The 20,132-nt window shown below is 38.4% G+C and overlaps 3 protein-coding genes across 3 annotated transcripts; 2 read left to right on the top strand and 1 right to left on the bottom strand.

Annotated features, from left to right (window-relative positions):
- Nucleotides 1–963: 963 nt before the first annotated feature.
- Nucleotides 964–2,268, bottom strand: LOC122604645 (tabersonine-19-hydroxy-O-acetyltransferase-like). The gene has a single exon (XM_043777518.1). The coding sequence runs from the start codon at nucleotides 2,266–2,268 to the stop codon at nucleotides 964–966; it is 1,305 nt and encodes a 434-aa protein (XP_043633453.1).
- A 725-nt stretch (nucleotides 2,269–2,993) lies between these two features.
- LOC122605167 (2-methylpropanoate--CoA ligase CCL4-like) lies at nucleotides 2,994–4,667 on the top strand. The gene has a single exon (XM_043778061.1). It carries the CDS (start codon nucleotides 3,006–3,008, stop codon nucleotides 4,665–4,667), a length of 1,662 nt encoding a protein of 553 aa, XP_043633996.1. The 5' UTR covers nucleotides 2,994–3,005.
- A 2,934-nt stretch (nucleotides 4,668–7,601) lies between these two features.
- LOC122604643 (shikimate O-hydroxycinnamoyltransferase-like) lies at nucleotides 7,602–9,356 on the top strand. Its single transcript, XM_043777517.1, has 2 exons — nucleotides 7,602–8,018; nucleotides 8,436–9,356. Exons 1-2 carry the CDS (start codon nucleotides 7,611–7,613, stop codon nucleotides 9,354–9,356), a joined length of 1,329 nt encoding a protein of 442 aa, XP_043633452.1. The 5' UTR covers nucleotides 7,602–7,610.
- The last annotated feature ends 10,776 nt before the right edge of the window (nucleotides 9,357–20,132 follow it).

Below are 20,132 nucleotides of genomic sequence, written 5' to 3'. Positions count from 1 at the left end.
CCACAAATTCTTGTATGTATGGTGACATATATAATTTTCTGCCTGTACATTATTAACACAATTTTTAACGTGCCACTAAATACATTAACTTTTTAATGGCACATGATTTATGTCACTAAACACTATCTTTAGTGGCACATAAAATTGTGTCATTAAAAGTGTGTGCCACTAAATGGTATTTTTTTTAGTGTGTGGTTGATTTCTTCCAGATTCTGTAATTTATCGTCGTCGCCACACTTTCCATGTTTTTTATTGTCATCACCGTTTAACCGTTGCAACACGCGGGTACCAATCTAGTCCTTTAATACATAAATCCTCCTAACTTGTTTTATTCCAAGATATAGATGATTATTACTATAATAATGGCTTTGTAATCAAATTTGCAGATTAATGCTTGATAAAAACTTAAAAATGGAAAAAGAAGTGTTGTCTACCAAATCCAACCGGCCAGTACTAAAACAGGACCCATTTCAACCAGAATCCATTTCCACCTGTTACCCTAGACCCTCACGGCCTTTATGTTACCATTACTTGCAACAATGATATCGAAGGTGTTGGAAAAACATCGGAGAGTTATTCATAATTCTAGTGCAGCACCATATACTTCAATTCACTTTTGTACCACCAAATGCGGTTGAATTTCCAAACGAATCAAAACGTAACACCACCATTAAAATAACAAGGTACTATATAAAAGTAACCGGTATTATTCAATACATGATATTAAAATAATCATAGGCCATACTTACAGAAATGTCACAAATGGATAGTGTGTTTTGAAACTATATAGTGTGAAAACGAAAGCATGTTTCATGACGATCATAGAAATACTCGTATAAAATAAAATAACGTACACAGCAATACAACACACTTAATAAAATTAATTACATAAAAATCAAGGGAATTGAAAGAAAAGTAAATGGAATAATGACAGCCAAAAGAAGTTCATCGATCAGCTAGTACCTAGTCTTGGACAAATGCAAGAAATTCTTTGTCATTTTGAAAAAGAGTCATTTCTTCTTCTTTCAATATCACGGTTGCTTCAATACCATCCCCAGAAGCTGCATCCATCATAATAAAATAGCTTGAATCATTCCAATTATCAGTTGGTAAAATTACACGCACTGGCTTTCCCCATCCAAAGTCCACCTTGTAAATTGGAAGATTACATAGACTCGTACAGCTATAAGTTCGACGACTTTGATCTTGTCGTAAGCCTGTTCTTTTCTTAAAGAACATTTCGCCTAATTCTTCAACATCTCTGCTTACAGCTGCTCCATCGATCTCCATTCTATCTTTCCTCAAACGATTAATCACCTTATCCAACTCGATTTCACTTGAATCATCCATCCTTGCAACCGCCAAATTAAGTATGTTTCCTACAGCATATCTAAGAGGAACCGTACTGACGCCGACTTTTTCTCTCATGTTCAATGTTAGACTCAAGTTTGATGGTTGAAAAGAACCTGCTTTTTTTGTTGTGGCGGCTGCATTCACCGCACTTTTAAAGAGTAGAGAGATTAATGATTCAACCCGACTAGGGTTCATCGGAGTAGGACTCATCCCGGCGGCCATACTGTTTATCTTGTTCTTGAGATTGGCCAGTTTTGAATTCGAAATCACAAATCTTTTTGCCGTACACTTAAATTTCGATGGTACTTTTTTCATGACAGGTTGATCATCTTGATGAACATTAGTAGTAGTAGTAGTAGTATCATCTCTTACGGGTGCAGAAACAAAAGTGGGGTTTATTGGCGATCCACCACGTGTAACAGTCGCCCAGTGGTTGACGAAGTAGGCCATCGTGAGACCATCTGCAACTTTATGTGAGAGAGAAACAGCCACCGCAACTCCACCGCAAGAAAAATGGTTCACTTGGACCTCCAGCACACGATTACTTTCGTTACCAACATTAGGAACAAGTTTTTTAATTTTGGTCTCGTCTGGGTCTCTATTGAGAACCAAGTCTTGGAGTGGAAAATCGACACAAGCTTCCAAGAACACGACTCCTTCATCGTTACATTTGATGTACTGAGATGCAGAAGCCGATGGGAGCCTGCCTGCGAAAGGATAGTATTGTGTTAAACACTTTGACAATGACTTTTTTAATCTGTTTATGTCATCCTTCTTGTAGTTTTTGTACAAGAAAACCGACGAATAATGAATGTTAGGACTTTTGTAATCCATGTATGAAAGATTATAACGGTTGAGATGAAGTGGCGTTGGTGATGATGGTTTAATGGTTTCTTGGTTTTTGATGTTATTCATATTTGATATCACACAGATTGTAAGTTTGTAACTAAATATGAAGATGAACCATGCATATGCCTCTCTCTCTATATATATATTCACTAACTAAAGATTATAATGATTGTGATGTTTGTAGTAAAAATATACATATATTACATTACATGCTATATATGTTACTCCGTATTATTTATATTTTTACATTATAAATCATTTGTTTTTTTTTTTTCCTTTTCAACATTCAAATAAGTTTTTGAAAATCCTATAATGCCTATCATTTGTTATGAAATGTATTTAATTAACGTGCGTAAAATAGTTTTTATCATAAAATCAAAGTTTGGGCTTTTGATATTATTAAAATAAATATTTCTTATGTACGTTAATTGTAATTGTTAGAGTTGCTGTGTCTAACAATTATTATATTATACATCTATATTTTTTATCAATTTTGAATAAAAATTCACCTCACTAGGGTATTTAAATATTTCCTAAAGATTATTTTTCACAATAATATTGTTTCTTCCTAAATTGGTGATATGATGTGAAGATATGACCAGGTTTAATTTGTAGCACTAATTAATGGCACAATAATACTACAGTACAGTGGTAAAGTAAATAACTAGGTAGCTAGTCTCTCTCTATATATATATGTGCGTCTAAATGTACCTACAAAACACAAATCACAACGTGAGTGTATCTTCTTTAATTATATTTCATTAATTAATCTCTCCGTACGTGTTATATAAAACAGCTAGCATATGGATGCATTAAGGAAGCCTAACGGTGCAAATTCAAGCCCTCTTACTCCTCTTGGCTTCCTTGAGAGAGCGGCCATCATATACACTGAATCTCCTTCAATCGTCTATAACGATCTTACTTACACATGGTCGGATACATTTCGTCGCTGTCTACAATTAGCTTCATCCATATCTCGTCTCGCGATTGGAAAAGGTGACGTCGTTTCGGTACTTGCACCAAACATCCCTGCCACTTACGAGCTTCATTTTGCGGTCACCATGACCGGGGCGGTCATCAACGCACTCAACACACGTTTGGATGCGCGTAACGTGTCAACACTCCTTGCTCACAGCGAATCCAAGCTGGTTTTCGTTGACTACCAGCTCACTCGTCTTATCCAAGACGCGGTTTCTTTGCTCCCTGCAGATGGATGTGCTCGTCCACTACTCGTGGTTATAAAAGATGACGCACCGGCTGCTGCATCGTTTACTATGGATAATAATAAATTGTTCATTAGTAGTTATGAATCAATGGTGGAAGCTGGTGATCCTGGATTCATCTGGGTCCAGCCCAAAAGTGATCGGGATCCGTTAACATTGATGTACACTTCTGGAACAACTTCGGCCCCAAAAGGCGTTGTCCACAGCCACCATGGGACGTTCATCGGAACGATTAGTTCTCTTTTTGACTGGTTCGTACCCAGACAACCTGTCTACTTGTGGACACTGCCAATGTTTCATGTAAGCGGTTGGAACTTTGTATGGGGTATGGCTGCAGTTGGAGGCACAAATGTCTGTCTACGCAAATTCGATGCGTCAGTTATATACAACTCCGTACATACTTATCACGTGACTCACATGTGCGGCGCACCGGTTGTGCTTAACATGCTGACTAACCCGGCTCCAGCTGGACAAAAAGTGAAAATATTGACAAGTGGAGCGCCACCTCCGGCTGCTGTGGTGTTACGAGTCGAGTCCCTTGGATTTGAAGTGATGCATTTATATGGAATGACTGAAGCAGGTGGGCCGGCTGCGGCTTGCGCATGGAAGAACGAGTGGGATAGGTTGCCTGCGACGGATAGAGCTCGGCTAAAAGCGAGACAAGGAGTTAGAACAACTGGGATGACGGATCTGGATGTCGTGGATCCCGAGTCAGGGGTGAGTGTGAAGCGAGACGGGTTGACTCAAGGAGAGATAGTGATTAAAGGCGGGTCTATGATGTCTGGTTACTTTAAGGATCCAGATTCAACCGCGAAAAGTATAAGAAACGGATGGTTTTACACTGGGGACATGGGCGTTATGCACCCGGACGGGTATTTGGAAATAAAGGACAGGTCAAAAGATATAATCATAAGTGGTGGCGAGAATATTAGTAGTGTGGAGGTGGAGTCAGTTTTGTACTTGCATCCCTCCGTGAACGAGGCTGCGGTTGTGGGACGACCAGATGAGTATTGGGGTGAAACGCCATGTGCCTTCGTGAGCCTGAAAGATGGCGATGGGAAGCCGCAAACTACGGGCGAGGAGATAATGAAGTTTTGTAAAGGTAAGCTGTCGGGATATATGGTGCCAAAATCAGTTGTTTTCAAGCATGAGCTTCCAAAGACATCCACAGGCAAGATTCAGAAACACGTGCTAAGGAAAATTGCTAAAAATATGGGATTTCCAGGAAATAGTCGACTCTAGCTATGGCCTTTGCCAACCCTGAAACTCTTTCTCCCTATTCTCAATGTCACATCAGTTTTTCTCTCTCCTTAAATCAACTCTTCCTGCTCACTGGCAACCCTACCTCTTCAATGTTTCACCTCTTCCTCATCTTTCTTAATTAACCGTTTTATTTGGAAAAAAAAGTTATTTTTTTTAAGTTAATGTTGAAACCGGGGCCGCATGGCTCTTCCTCACCGGGGGAAAGAGCAAAGCAAGATGAGTGCCACGCCAAACTCATGCCAACCCAGGAAGGGAGGACGAGATTGCACGCCGAGCTTTTGGACTTGCGTTGGCTTGCATGCCCAATGAACTATAATATGATGTTAATAAGCCCAAGCAGGAAATTGTTAGTTTACAATATGTTAGTAGTGGTCTATCTTGTTTACTAATTTCAGAAAAAAGTATGGCCTGGCTAAATAATAGTATTACTTAATAAAGGGGATCGATCGTCGGTTACGCCAGCCGGTTCGTTCTTCATGTTTGCATGTGTATTTCCAATTTAGTAGGAGGATAGGGAGTGAATTCCCAAAATATGTATATTTTGGAGAATATAGCTAATTAATTAACTTTATGTTTTTTTTTTTTAATCTTTTGTAAATCTTGTTTCCAAAATATATTTTTTTAAAGTGACATATAAAAAAGTCTATGTTTGTTTTTAACTCTTAGGTATGTGCTTATAAGGGCTGGCTTCTTGGAGCTTCTTCCCTACCACATCAGCATCACATAACCCAAGACTGCCCTTAGGACACTCACTGTCTATAAACAAAAACTTCTTGGAACTTCTTTACACATCATCAATTATTTTATAATTTATCTCACACACAAAAATACACACATATATGCACTACACATATATAAAACAAAACAAAAAACCTCAGTCGACCCCACCTCGTTCCGTCAGGGCACTCACTGTCTATAAACAAAAACTTCTTGAAACTTCTTTACACATCATCAATTATTTTATAATTTATCTCTCACACAAAAATACACACATATATACACTACACATATAAAACAAAAACAAAAAACCTCAGCCGACCCCACCTCGTTCCGTCCTTGAACTTCTTAGGGAAGACTAAAGCCCAAGACGCAAACACAAGGACGCATCGTGTCAATAGGGAGGGAGTGTCTTGAGGCCTAGGGACGCTCTCGAGGACTCCCTATAAGCACCACCCTTATGTCAACATGTAAAGCATGTTTGTCTTGAAAATAAATACGAGTATATGTGATTGAAGAAATTTCCCCGATTCCTTCTCCGTTATTTTTATTCCATTTGCACAGCTATTCACGAAATACCCAATCTCACCAAATGTAATTTATTGATTAATCGTATGTGGGATCGGATCGAGATGGTAGAAACACTACTAAAGTTTAGAAATATATATATATATATATATAAATATAGGGGTGAGAATTTTGAGACCACCTCTTATTTTAGGATCAACTAGGACCATTGATTTTTGTACATCATCATCATCTGCTACGATATACAAGACTTTTTTGTAAAAACACTAAGACTTTCCGGCAACGGGCCCACCAGAAAATCATGTGTAAGTTACTTACACAATCATGTGTAAGTTAACTTACACATGTGTAAGTAACTTACACATGATTTTCTGGTGGGTCCGTCGCTAGAAAGTCTTAGTGTTTTTACAAAAAAATCTTGTATATCGTAGTAGATGATGATGGTAGTGTGTAAGTTACGAAAATCAATGGTCCTTTTTTGGACTTTTTTTAGTTGGTCTCAAATTATCTTTTCTCTATAAATATATATATATATATATATTAATTTACTATTCCTAATACACGTACGATGTATGATAGCTATATAAATTTTATCATAGATAAATTTGAGTATATTTCATACTTGATGAGTATGAAATAAATTATAGTTAAAATAAACCGATGATTGAATCTTAATTATAATAGACAGTAATTTAGAGTTTTGCATTTACCATAAACTATTGTAATCATATCAAAATCAGAATTTGTAAACATAGTGAATAATAACAAATAGTCTTGTGATTTTGGATCATAAATTCAAAATTTTGAAATTTTCATATTAATATATAACTTAGTATAAGTAATACAAATAATAAGAGTTCTAGAATTGAGAAAGAAAAAAAAACAATTTTATTAATGAGAAAAAAATCAATCAAATAAAATTATAATATGTTTTGTATCTATATAAGTCAAGAGTTAGAGTTTAATTCTAAGTTTAATAAGAAAATTAAACTTATATACAATTAAAAAAGGTAATTTATCAAAATAACTAATTTAAAAGGACATGGTTAAGGATTTCGTCACATGTCGTTTTAAAAATATCTCAATCATGTTTTAGTTATAAGTAATAAGTAATAGGATTTGCAAAATTAAGAAAGAAAAAGAAAGAGTTTTATTAATGAGAAAACGATCAATCAAATAAGGTTATAATATATTTTACATCTATGTAAGTCAAGAGTTAAAGTTTAATTTTAAGCTTTAAGAATGTCTAAATATACCTAAACCTCAACTTATACATAAATTCTATATCTACTCGTGTACGTATCATGCATGCAATATATTAAAATAGCGTTTCATTATTTTGCATGTAGTTGGTGAGTTATTAACATCTAGCTAGATCAGATGATGTTCTTGTATTGAATTTATTTTTTATTATAAATTACTACTCGTATTATTTTTTTTCCCCCTTAAATCTCAGGCGATATATTATACAGTATTATTCAAAGAATCTCATTTGTTTGAATATACGTACAGCAGAAAAGCTTTCATGCATTTCCTTGTTTGCATACATATATATATATATATATACGTGAGTGTACGTACTGTGCGTTGCAAGGAGCCGGCCAGAAACCAATTTGTGAATTAGTTATTAATTAGTTAATTAGCTAGGCTAGATTAATATCAATCACCTATAGATCGATGAAGATCTTGGTAAGGGACACGACCATGGTGAGGCCATCAGAAGAGACACTGAAGATAAAGCTATGGAGATCTAACCTCGACCTGGTGGTCTCAAATTATCACGTACAACTCCTGTATTTCTACCGGCACAACGGCACAACCAACTTCTTTGATATAAAAGTGTTAAAGGAGGCTTTGAGCAAGGTATTGGTTTCATTCTACCCGCTCGCTGGTCGGTTTAAGGAAGACAAAGATGGCCGCATGGAGATTGATTGTCAAGGACAAGGCGTCTTGTTTGTGGAAGCCGAGTCCGACGGTGTGATGGAGGACTTTGGTGACTTTGCACCATCGTTAGATCTTCAGAGACTTATCCCCGTCGTTGATTACTCAATGGGAATTGAATCATATCCTCTACTACTCTTGCAGGTATATTTCATTTAAGATCGAATGTTTCATGACATGCATTTGGTCTTTTTAGTTGCAACCTGGCTAGCTAATCACAATACAGCTCTATAAGTAATATTGTTGAAACAATTTAATATTGGTAATGATAATATTGTAACTTCAAGTCTGGTGAAACATGTCATTCTAAAATTGTAATTAATTTAACATGTCTTGTAGATTAAGATAAATAGGTTTTATTTTTGTATACTATAAATTATATTATAAAATATGGTATAAATTAGTGATTATCACAAATAAAATATATATATATATATATATATATAAACTTAACCAAAAATTGGGTTGGTATATTTGAGTTTAATTAAATTTCATCTGAGATGATGTAACATTAACCCAGGAGCTCCATATGCCAATTTAATTAATGTACATTAATCTCAGGTGACTTATTTCAAATGTGGAGGAGTTTCCCTTGGGGTTGGGATACACCATCGTGTTGCGGATGGCTCATCAACTTGTCACTTCATTAACTCATGGTCCGATATTGCTCGTGGCCTGGACCTTACTACCCTGCCCATCCTAGACATGACCCTCCTCCGTGCTCGGGACCCACCACAATCCGTTTACCAACACATTGAATTCCAACCACCCGTTCAATCGCTAAAATCACCTCATGATGATAAAGCCGCCGTCAGTTTCATTTTCAAGTTGACACAAGATGAAATGAAAGTGCTCAAAAAGAAATGTAAAATACGTGGAAGCACAATCAACTTCAGCTCCTACGAAATTCTGGCAGGCCATATCTGGAGGTCCGTGACTAAAGCCCGTGGGCTACCGTATGATCAGGAGACAATGCTCTACATCCCCGTTGATGGACGGGCTCGCGTTGATCCTCCTTTGCCACTCGGTTATTTTGGGAATGCCATCTTAATGGCAACTCCTAAATCATTAGCCGGCAAGCTGCAATCGAGCCCTACTTATTATGCTACAAATAAAATACATGATGCAATAGCGCGGGTGAATAACGATTATATAGCGTCAACAATTGACTATCTAGAGCTACATCCGGACTTGAACGCTCTGGTTCGTGGGCCGGAAACATTTTTAAATCCTAATCTTGGAATTTCTGACTGGGCTAACCTCCCTTTTTATGACGCTGATTTTGGATGGGGTCAACCTATACACATGGGTCCTGCTTGGATTCCAGATGGTTTGAGCATAGTGTTAGCAAGCCCCGTCAAAGACGGAACAGTCTCTATAGCCATTTCGCTGCAAGCCCAACATATGCAGAGCTTTAGCAGATTCTTTCATATGGTTGAAGGTGCGCTACATGTGGAACCCTGCATGCCTTCCAAATTATAGGGAAAAGGTGTTTTAAATTGGCTCAACTTAATTGGGCGTGTCAATGTTTCAATCGAGCCAAGAAGGTGTGCGTCTGTGTGTGTTTAGCTGTTATCGACGCACCCGCGAATTAGCTACACCCTGTTATATTTAAAGGCAATTTCTTTGAAATGTTTTAGTTTTAATTTTAGTCATGATCTGTTCCATACATAAGTAGTAATTGTTTGAATATTGTTGGTAATTATTTGTTACAGTCATGATATCTATGTATATATGAAGTATGTGTTTGGTTGGAATTTTGAACATGGCTTCAAACGTGAGCTTGATACTAATTAGTGACCTAACATTTGTCTTCCTTAGTCATTTAAAGTAAAATTATGTTATATTGTCCTAATTCAACATTTGTCAACTTTTAACTAAAACAATCAATTTAGCTGTTTTTTTTTTATTTTAAGTGCCAAGCCTTCGAAATACATATCTATATTGAGATTATAAAAATATCTATATTTTATTATGATCAGAGTTCAAAATTAAATCTAGATGCTAGTAATAGGAATCATCAAATCAATGGATTGATATATTATGGAGTCTGAGACTGTGAGGTCTTAGGTTCAAATCATGGTGTGAGCAAAATGCTCATAGAAATGAAGATAGGGGTTTTCTTAGTATAGATTTTCTCTGAAACTGGAGTTGGCTATATGAAGAGGCATGTCGTTAAGCCCAAATTTGTCGTTAAAAAAAAAAAGCTATATACTAGTAAACGTTCAAATCTTAACACAAGTTTTTGGGTAATTGTAAGACTAGCCTCGAATGATGCTCTTGATGAATTTGATACTAGTCGAGTCCAATATATGTAGCAATTCGGTCCACTTTCATCATAATTCACGTCATATACCTATAACAAAATAAATCACAAATTAAGTACAAATTTCTATAAAATACTAATATTTCATAGGTAAAATGCTTAAATTAATAGAGTATGGAAAAAATATCAAATAATACACTCATCAATGTATTAATTAATACTAGTAATACTTCAATTTCACCGAAAGATAGTTGAAAAGACTATCTTGTTCCACAACAATAACTTCTATTTTTTTCTCCATCTAATATATAAATCTCACAACTCAAAAAACTACATTATCCCTTTTTATATCGAAAAATTTTACATTAATAATCACCCACCATTGTCGCCACCGCTGCCGCCTTTCGTTAACACCTGTCGCCGCCAGTCCGCCACCACGAACTGTCATTGCTACCGTCGTTATCGCCGCATCGCATGGGTATACGTCAAATTGTAGTAAAGATGTGTTAAAAATAAGGTCCATTATCTATTTTTAAGAATGGCAAGGGTTGGAGGGCCTTTTCTACCATTTAGGTAGAAACTGGAAGCAGTATCTCTACTTAGGTAGAGGTAAGGTCTGCCTACATCTTAACCTCCCCCATACACCGTCGAGGTATTGGGGCTCAAAACTCGCGGAAGGCGGCACTGAGCAGTATGTTACTTACTTACTTTTCTACATATTGGATTATAGCACCTGGTGTCCTTTGGACATACATGGGTATGTAAGGACCTTCATTTAAGATGGTCATAAGGTTTGGTTCTACACCCACTATGTGTAGTAACATTCGTTCCTTCCATGAGCCAAAGTCTTTTGGCTCAAATTTTGGAGGAATAGAGACGTAACCAAAGTCACGCGTGTTGACCAGAGTGAGTACAGACGACATCTTTAAGAAAAAAAATTTTTAAGATTTAAATCGTAAAGACAATAATGTAAACACAAGAGGCAAACAGATCTTGTTCCAATAATTTAGGAACAGTGGCTCTGATACCACTTGATGATCCACGAATGCATATTTGTGTTTGATTAACTAACTTATAAGATAAATATGAAATAACAAGAATGGAGACGAGAAGTAAAGAACTTTGTTTAGTTATATGTATTTCAAACTAAACGATGAAAACATGGATGGTTGTTTAACAACAACAATAAGCATAAAACATTAGTTAAGTTTTTGAACACACAAAAACTTAACAAATAACTAAAGAGAATAAAGTAAAAACTGTGGAACACACCCACAAAATGGTGGCTAGGTCAAGTGATTCCTTTTATAGGCAGATAAGGAATCACATGACAACCCTAGTAGATGTTGACACAAGAAGGTTGTCAACTATCTATTGGTGGATCATTCAGATCTGCAGAGGTCTCTTTCCTTCATCTTGTTTGTTTCCAAAAACGGGATGAAAGAGAAACTCCATTGCACAGAAGTAGTACAAGGTCACATGGCTTCATCTTGATCTTTCAACACGTGTCCTTGGGACCATTCTTCTATTCTTCAAATTCCCGCTCATAGTTGACTTACAAATACTGGGCGATGAGTCATTGAACATATCCTTTAGACTTTGAAGATAGATCATGCTTGCAGATGCATGTGCTCGCTGAGAGCTCGCTGAACGAGTCACTCGCTGAGTCCCTCAGCGAATCCCTGATCCAACAATCTCCCCCTATTCGCTGAGGAGACTTAGCTGAATAGAAGGTTTGCAATAACAGATATTTGACAAGAGGTCTTTGGTACAATGCTGATTTTATATATGACGAACAATTTACAAATACAGCAAAGTAAAACAATTTACAAGTATTAATCTACTCCCACACAGATTCTTGTTTTGCTTCTATGAATGCTTTATCTTTTTGTCTTTCGGACTTCATTAGCTCTTGATCAATCAGCTTGATGAATCTTGGATTGTTTGAAGTCCTTGAACAATATTTTCTTAGTTTAACAAGAAATCCAGAGGGAGCGATGGAAATTTCACTGGTCCTGAAGAAGAGCTCATGACCATGAACATTTGTGAAGCAAAAACCTCCTACATCTTCACTGTACAATCATTCCACAAATAGCAATCTTGAAGGCATGCGAAGGTTGAGCGATGATTCCTCCCCAATATCGGATTTTGGTAAAGCTTTAAGCATAGTGGGGAGAGAGGAAGTAACCTGACCAGAAGCTGTCCTCTTGACACCACTTCTGGGTTGCTGAGGGGGAGGAGAATATGGATGTCTGGCAGCGCTGAGCAAGGAGTCTTCAACCTTGTACTTCTTTTCCAACCTCCTTGTCTGCTTGATCTGGTCACCAGCCATCTTCAGCAATGGATCATAAGCAGCTGTCTTGTTTTCCTTTATAAGCTTGTAGATCTCAATCCATTCAGTGGGCCCAAGAGTGTCAGCTATGACATTTTTTAGAGTGAACATCTTGGGTACACCTTTTCTTTGCACGTGAAGATTCATGCCTTGTTGAGAGAGAGATGGCTTAACCCACAAAATCTCTTCCTTTCTTTGTCTGACTTCTCTCGAATTGAGATAAGTCTAGCGAGCTTCTTCAATGCTTTTCTGCCTTTCAGCAAAGAATTCTTCTTCTTTCTTCCTTAAGGCTTCCAGACCACCAACTTGCTACGTCAATCTTTTTGTTTCCTCATCAACATCTTTAAGTTCTTCATTCACAATCTGCTCACTTCTAAATTTCTGAGAGAGTTCTTCTTGTAATTTCTTCTTCTTTTGTTCTTCTTGAAGACTGCCACGTTGCCAACATAGTTACATCCGAAATAGTGAGTTTCAGATCTAATCCTATGTTTTATTTAATATGTTTTATTTTATCTTAATAGATCATGCCTCAGCGAACCTATCGATAAGGATACGTTTTCTATTAGATGTCAGCGAGCATATGACACACATATGGTCGCTGAGATACAATTTTTGGCAAACTGTCAGCCATCAACGGATTTTAGGAGTCTTTACCAATAACCGTTTGCTATTGGACTAAATGGAAACTTTTGGCTTTCCATTCCTTTATTTTGCTTTTTCCCAAAGCAACAGGGATCAACGGATTTTAGAATTCTTTACCAATAACCGTTTGCTATTGGACTAGATGGAAACTTTTGGCTTTCCATTGCCTTTATTTTTCTTTTTCCTAAAGCAACAGGGATCAACGGATTTTAGAAGTCTTTACCAATAACCGTTTGCTATTGGACTAGATGGAAACTTTTGGCTTTCCATTGCCTTTATTTTGTTTAGCAAGCAAGAAAAACTTAAACTTGCTGACAACATCTTAGCTTCCAAATGATATGAAAGTTAGGTAGCTGAGTCACCATTCAACATTCCCAACCTACTGACAAGATCTTTAAATCTCTTTTCATCTAAGGGTTTTGTGAAAATGTCAGCGAGTTGATCATCAGTGGGAATGAAATAAATTTCAACATCCCCTTTCATGACATGGTCACGTATGAAATGATACCTAATGTCTATGTGTTTGGTCTTGGAATGTTGAACAGGATTATGTGTGATAGCAATTGCACTCGTATTGTCACACATAATGGGGATCTTAGTGTAGTCTAAGTCATAGTCAGCGAGTTGGTGTTTCATCCAGAGGACTTGTGCACAACAACTCGCTGCCGACACATATTCTACTTCAGCAGTGTAGATGGACACTGTATGCTGTTTCTTACTAGACCAACTAGTTAACCTCCCCCCCAACAGTTGACATCCTCCACTGGTACTCTTTCGATCTAACATGCAGCCAGCATAGTCAGAATCAGAGTAAGCAACAAGATCAAAATTGGACTCCTTGGGATACCAAAGACCTAAGGTCATAGTGCCTTTCAGGTATTTGAAGATTCACTTAACAGCGAGAAGATGAGATTCTCTAGGAGATGCTTGATATCTTGCACATAAGCAAGTGGCAAACATGATATCAGGATGACTCGCTGTAAGATACATTAGCGAGCCAATCATCCCACGATAGTGAGTGGGGTTCACATGCTTATCATCAGGATCAGCATGGAGATTATTGGGAGGAGACATGGGAGTTGGCTTTGGAGAAATATCAGACATATCAAACTTAGCCAACATGTCTCGAATATACTTTTCCTGATTGATAAAAATACCATCAGCGAGCTGACGTATTTGCAAACCAAGAAAGATGGTTAATTCTCCCATCATACTCATTTCAAAGTGAGGTGACATAAGGGAGCTAAACTTTTTGCATAGTTTGGTGCTTGAGGATCCAAAGATAATGTCATCAACATAAATTTGGACATACAGTATATGAGCACCTTTTCGAAAGATGAAAAGAGTGTTGTCAATGGATCCTCGCTGAAAGTTGTTCGAGAGGAGAAATTCATAGAAGGTGTCGTACCAAGCCCTAGGGGCTTGTTTAAGACCATATAAAGCCTTATGAAGACGATAGACATGATGTGGCTTAGCTGGATCTTCAAAACTAGGTGGCTGCTCGACATAGACTTTTTCATCGAGTTTTCCATTTAGGAAGGCACTCTTAACATCCATTTGATAGACTTTGAAGTCTCGATAAGCAGCATGTGCCAAAAATAAGCGTATAGCTTCTAATCTGGCCACTGGAGCAAAGGTTACATCAAAGTCGACTCCTTCCTCTTGAAGATAACCTTGTGCAACCAGCCTAGCCTTGTTACGTATAACAACACCGTCTTCGTCCATTTTATTACTATATACCCATTTGGTACCAATAGGTTCCTTACCATGTGGTAAAGGAACCAAAAACCAGACACGTTGTCATTGAAATTGAGTTAATTCCTCTTGCATGGCAGCAACCCAAGAGGGATCAACCATTGCCTCACACATATTTTTGGGAGTGATCATTGACAAAAAGTTTACATAAAGACATGTGTTTCTTGTCGCTGATCGAGTGACAATACTCTTTTGAGGATCACTAATGACTTGGTGAGCAGGGTGACTCACTGTCCACCTAAGTGCAGGAACACTTGAAGAACCTAGTTGAGTATCAGCAGAAGATAGAGTGATGGGGACAGCAGGGAGAGGATTGTATGAAGAGAGGTCGATGGTGACAGTAGGTTCAGCGACAGGATGATCAGTTGAGTCATTTGACTGAGTTGAGTTTTCATTGATGTTGGAGTCATCAGCAGACTCCATATCCTCAGCATTTGCCCAGGCATCATGAAACTCATCCTCAGCGAGATCATCAGCATGAACATCCTTAGTCAACAATCTATTGTTGGCTGAGGAGGCCTGGATTGATCTCAAAATAGGCTCAACTGGCTCAATAGAGTAAATATGAGCAACAACTTGTTCCTTATCAGTACACACTGATGTATCCTGAGATGTCTGCTGATGACATTCAGGTAAGGTACAAGGTGCATCGGAAAATGAGTCAGCTTCCTCATTGGAGGGATTAGTGAACTCACTAAATACTTCTTCATAAGAAGAGGATTGTATGTCTTTTAAAGCAGATGAACTTTCATCAAAAGTGACATGAATGGATTCATCTACTTTTTGAAGGCGAACATTAAATACTCTAAATGCCTTGCTTATAGATGGGAATCCTACAAAATAACCATCATCCGCTTTGGGATCAAACTTACCTAGGTGATCCCTATTATTCAAAATGAATACAGGGCATCCAAACACATGAAAGTATTTAATTTGAGGTTTCTTACCTCTTAATACTTCATATGCTGTCTTATCATGTCTCTTGACAATCAAACAGCGATTCTGGGTGTGACAAGCTGTGTTAACAGCCTCAGCCCAGAATTTGTTTGGAAGGGAGGACTCACTGAGCATTGTTCTCGCTGCCTCGATAAGTGTTCTATTTCTTCTTTCAGCGACACCATTTTGCTCAGGAGTTCTAACAGACAAGAAATTTTGTGAGATCCCTTGATTATCACAAAAGGATTTAAGAGTGTGATTTCGGAACTCAGTTCCATGATCGCTTCTGAGTTCTTTAACCCTTATGCCATTGAGATTTTCCATTTTCTTAATAAAATTTATAATCTCTTCAGCAGCATCACTCTTGGAGTGAAGGAAGATAGTCCAAGTGTATCGCGAATATTCATCCATGATAACTAAGGTGTATTTGCTACCTCTTAGACTTTGGACATTTACAGGACCAAAGAGGTCCATGTGAAGGAGATGAAAGCATCATTTGACAGAGTTGGCTTGCTTAGTTTTAAAGGTAGCTCTATAGCCTTTACCTTTTTCACAAGCGTTGCAAAGTCTGTCTTTTTCAAAGGATAGATGAGGAAGACCACGAACCAAGTTTTTCTTAGCTAGTGAATTTATGGTTTTGAAGTTCACATGCGACATACGCTTGTGCCATAACCAATTTAGTTCAGCAGCTGACTTGGCAAAGAAATAAGTCTCGCTATCAGTTTTGATAGGAGTGAAGTCAACGAGATATACATCTCGTTTTCTGGGAGCAACCAATACGACTTCCTTGTTAATATTTACAACAGTCCCTTGATGTTTATCAAGAATGACTTTGTAGTCAGCGTCACAAAGTTGACTAATGCTTATAAGATTGTGTTTTAATCCGTCTACATAAGCAACTTTAGAAAATTTGATTAACCCATTTGAGAGGAGACCATAACCTTCAGTTTGTCCGGTGGAATTATCACCAAACACCACAGTAGGGCCAGCAGCCTCTACGTAGTTATCCAACAAGGTCTTTGAGCCAGTCATGTGTTTTGAACATCCACTGTCCAAATACTACACTCCTTTTCCCAGTGAACCCTGCAAGGATAAGACAGAAGGTTTTAGTTTGGTCCACTTTCAAATTCACTGACAGGCATGTCAGTAGAATTAAGGATGGGTACATCAGTGGTAGACGATGACTCAGTGGAAAGAGCTTCCTCAAGAGTGGGATGGTTTCCCAAGTCAGCAAGCATATGAGTTCTATCATTCTCATCAGTGAGCACCATGTTATTCCCATTTTCTTGAAGAACAACAAAGTTGCTGACAACATTGGGAGCACTAAACTCAACCAACATTGCTGGTCGTCCCCAGGAATTGGAGATGACACTCTGAGAATGAGGAATCTCAATGCGTTGAGAGGCAACATAGTCAGCTAGGTTAGTTTGATGAGTTCCAATAGAGTCAGTGACAGAACCAGTGTCAATGATGAAAGATTCATCAAGAGGGCTCTCGTTTATCCTAGAAGATGAGATAGTTTCATTGACAGGGTCAGATAGTGGGGCACAGGTTGAAGTGTGAGCACTTGTTTGCACAACCACTTCAGGAGCATCTCTTGAGCTACTGCAGTCAGTTGCAATATGTCCTCTAATGCCACAGAGATAGCCTTTTCTGTTTGAGGAGTTACTTTGTTGATTGCTAAGAAGAAATTCCTTGAGTTGAGATGACAAGTCATTGACTTGTTGAGCAAGTTCAACAATTTTGGGGTCAGAAGAGGTTGAAGCCTTGGTCTTTGCCTTGGACTTAGGCTTTGATTTTTGCTTGCGAGAATTCCTTGAGTATGGAGGAGGACCCAAGAGAGATTGACCAGTGGGGTCATCTAGACGAGGAGTCGAAAAGGAGGCCACTTGTGATCCTCTTAAAACACTCCAGGCTTGTTTCAGATTAATTTGAGAGGAGGAAGTCCTAGGTTGATGAACTCTGCTGGGAGTAGTGGACCTAGAGTGACGATTTGGAGTAGCAGACCTCCCTTGCCTATGAGGGAGATATTCTCCAATAGGAATAGAAGATTGTACCTGCTGAGAGGACAGTTGTCCTCTGTTAGGAGTGGAGGATCTCACTTGCTGATGTGGCAAGTGTCCCCTTTGAGGAGTCACACTCCTTATTTGGTGCTGAGGAACAATTCCTCCCTGAGACTCCTCATTCGTTGCTGAGGAATGTTTCCTCGCTGAGGAGTTACATTCCTTATTTGTTGCTGAGGAATGCACCCTCGCTGAGGAGTGGTTGGTCTATTAACAGACTGAGGCACCTTACCTCTTTGAGGAGTTTGATGTCTCAAAATTGATCGAGGTGGAGATGAATGAGTTGCCTGCTGATGGACAACAGGTTTAGCTTGAGATGAGCTTTCATGTTGAAACCTAGCATCTCCAAACTTTACGCGTCTCACCATAAGGCGTTCATGCTGAGGTTCCTCAGCATTTAAGACTTTAGAAGGAAAAGAATTAGATGAGATTGACTGAGGTTGCTGTTTAGGATGATCAGCTCGCTGAGGCGTGCTATAGTCATAAGGCACAGCAACGGTACTTCTTTTGAAGGTCTCAGCCATTTTCAAGGTAAGTTGCTGAGGAGCAATGGATTTGTACCCATCACTTGAAATGTCTCCATGAAATGTTTCATTTGGAGAGTATTGAATTTTACCTTCGTGTGGCATCATGCCAACAATAGGTAGATGGGAAAACATGTTGTTAGAGGATGAAGATGAGCTAACTATTTTAGCTTCAGAGGAATTTGAAGGGTCGCTGGACAGAGATGTGGAGGATCCAGTGTCCATTTCAGTGTGATAATCATTTCCTTTAACGAAATACCACTTTTTCATTTCCTCAGGAGAAGTAATACCAGATGGTGGAATTGAGATTTCAGGTTTCACATCATCTTTAAACATGTTAGCGAGACAGGCAGCAGATTCAAAATCTCCACCTATCACTGCCTGAACTTGTGCAGGGACTTGTTCTCTAAGACATTGATGATGAAACTTAGAAGCTTTTGACCAAGAGGTCACAATCTTCTTGAGATTGAGGACTTCAAGCTTCAGTTTTTCATTCTCAAGCTGAAGCTTTTGAGTCAGCAACTCATGTGACTGAAGTTCTAAATGAACATTCTTTAGTCTGTTGAGTTTTTCAGATTTTTCACTCAATTCAGAACTTACTGAAAGGAGTTTTGAGTGAGCTTCAGCGCGCAGAGTTTTTACGAACTGAAGATCACATGACAAGGATTCAAGAATTTTGGTCTTGTCCTCATCAGCAGATGAAAGAAGAGTATGTACCTTTTTGACAGTGACGTTGACCCACTGACTTGTTGAGACTTGGTCCTTTGTCAGCGCATCACTATCAGCCAGAGACATGAGACACATGGTGTCAACATACTCCTCGTCATCGGAGTCATCTGAATCAGCCCAATCATGCTCTTCAGCAACCAGACCTTTGCCTGGTGTTTTGGCTTCTTCAGTTTCAGCCATTTTGGCTTTGAGTTGATAATACTTGTTCCTGTATTCATCAGCAGATTTAGATGAGTTAGTTTTTGGAGTAGCAGGAGTTGGGATAGAAACCCTGCACTCTTTTTGATAATGGCCTTTTCTGCCACATTTCCAGCATTCTTCCTGTGATTTATCCACAAGAGGCTTATATGGAGCAATCGACTTACGGTTGTTCCATTTCCTGGAGTACTTCTTTCCAGCGATTAAGGCAAATTCCACAAAATCCTTGAACATTTCTTGTTTCTCTTCAGCATCAAGCTCATCAACAAGAGCTTGAATGGATGCTGGAAGAGCAGAGGTGCTGGCACCATCATTGGGATAGATGGGCTCAGTAGAGATGAGAGCAAGAGGGTCAGTTAAAGGGTTTGCAGAAGTGCTGGCTGCAGAAGAGGAGCCAGCATGTCTCCTAGATTCTGCAGAGGCTCTAATATTTTGAGCCAAGGCTTTCTCTTCAAATTGAAGAGTGCCAAACAATTCCTCAAGATCCAGTTCTTGAATCTTTTTAGTGGTACGGAGGATTTGTCTTAAATTCTGCCATTTAAGAGGGAGAGAATCGATGAACTTGTGGCATACCTCAAAATTGTCATGGGTAATACCAACATTTGTCATGTCATTGAGCAACCCTTTGAACCGGGTATATGTGCCCTCGAGACTTTCATTAAGAAGAGAAAAGAAATTTTCGTAGGCACGTTTTAGGTCAATTTTCTTGGTTTTAATCAAGTCAGCTGACCCTTCATAAGTGCTCACTAGTCTTTCCCAAACTTCTTTTAAAGTGGGGAATTTAATGACTAGTTTCATCACCTCAGTGGGAAG

This window comes from Erigeron canadensis, chromosome 6, assembly GCF_010389155.1.
Source record: "Erigeron canadensis isolate Cc75 chromosome 6, C_canadensis_v1, whole genome shotgun sequence".
Taxonomy (NCBI): domain Eukaryota; kingdom Viridiplantae; phylum Streptophyta; class Magnoliopsida; order Asterales; family Asteraceae; genus Erigeron; species Erigeron canadensis.
The sequence above is the reverse complement of the archived record's forward strand: the minus strand, read 5'-3'. Positions and strand labels throughout refer to the sequence as shown.

Excerpts from the sequence above, each read along its gene's own strand:
- LOC122604645 (XM_043777518.1), bottom strand. The coding sequence starts at position 2,268 with ATGAATAACATCAAAAACCAAGAAACCATTAAACCATCATCACCAACG.
- LOC122605167 (XM_043778061.1), top strand. The coding sequence starts at position 3,006 with ATGGATGCATTAAGGAAGCCTAACGGTGCAAATTCAAGCCCTCTTACT.
- LOC122604643 (XM_043777517.1), top strand. The coding sequence starts at position 7,611 with ATGAAGATCTTGGTAAGGGACACGACCATGGTGAGGCCATCAGAAGAG. Across the intron at positions 8,019-8,435 it reads ATCCTCTACTACTCTTGCAG|GTGACTTATTTCAAATGTGG; the intron begins GTATATTTCATT and ends CATTAATCTCAG.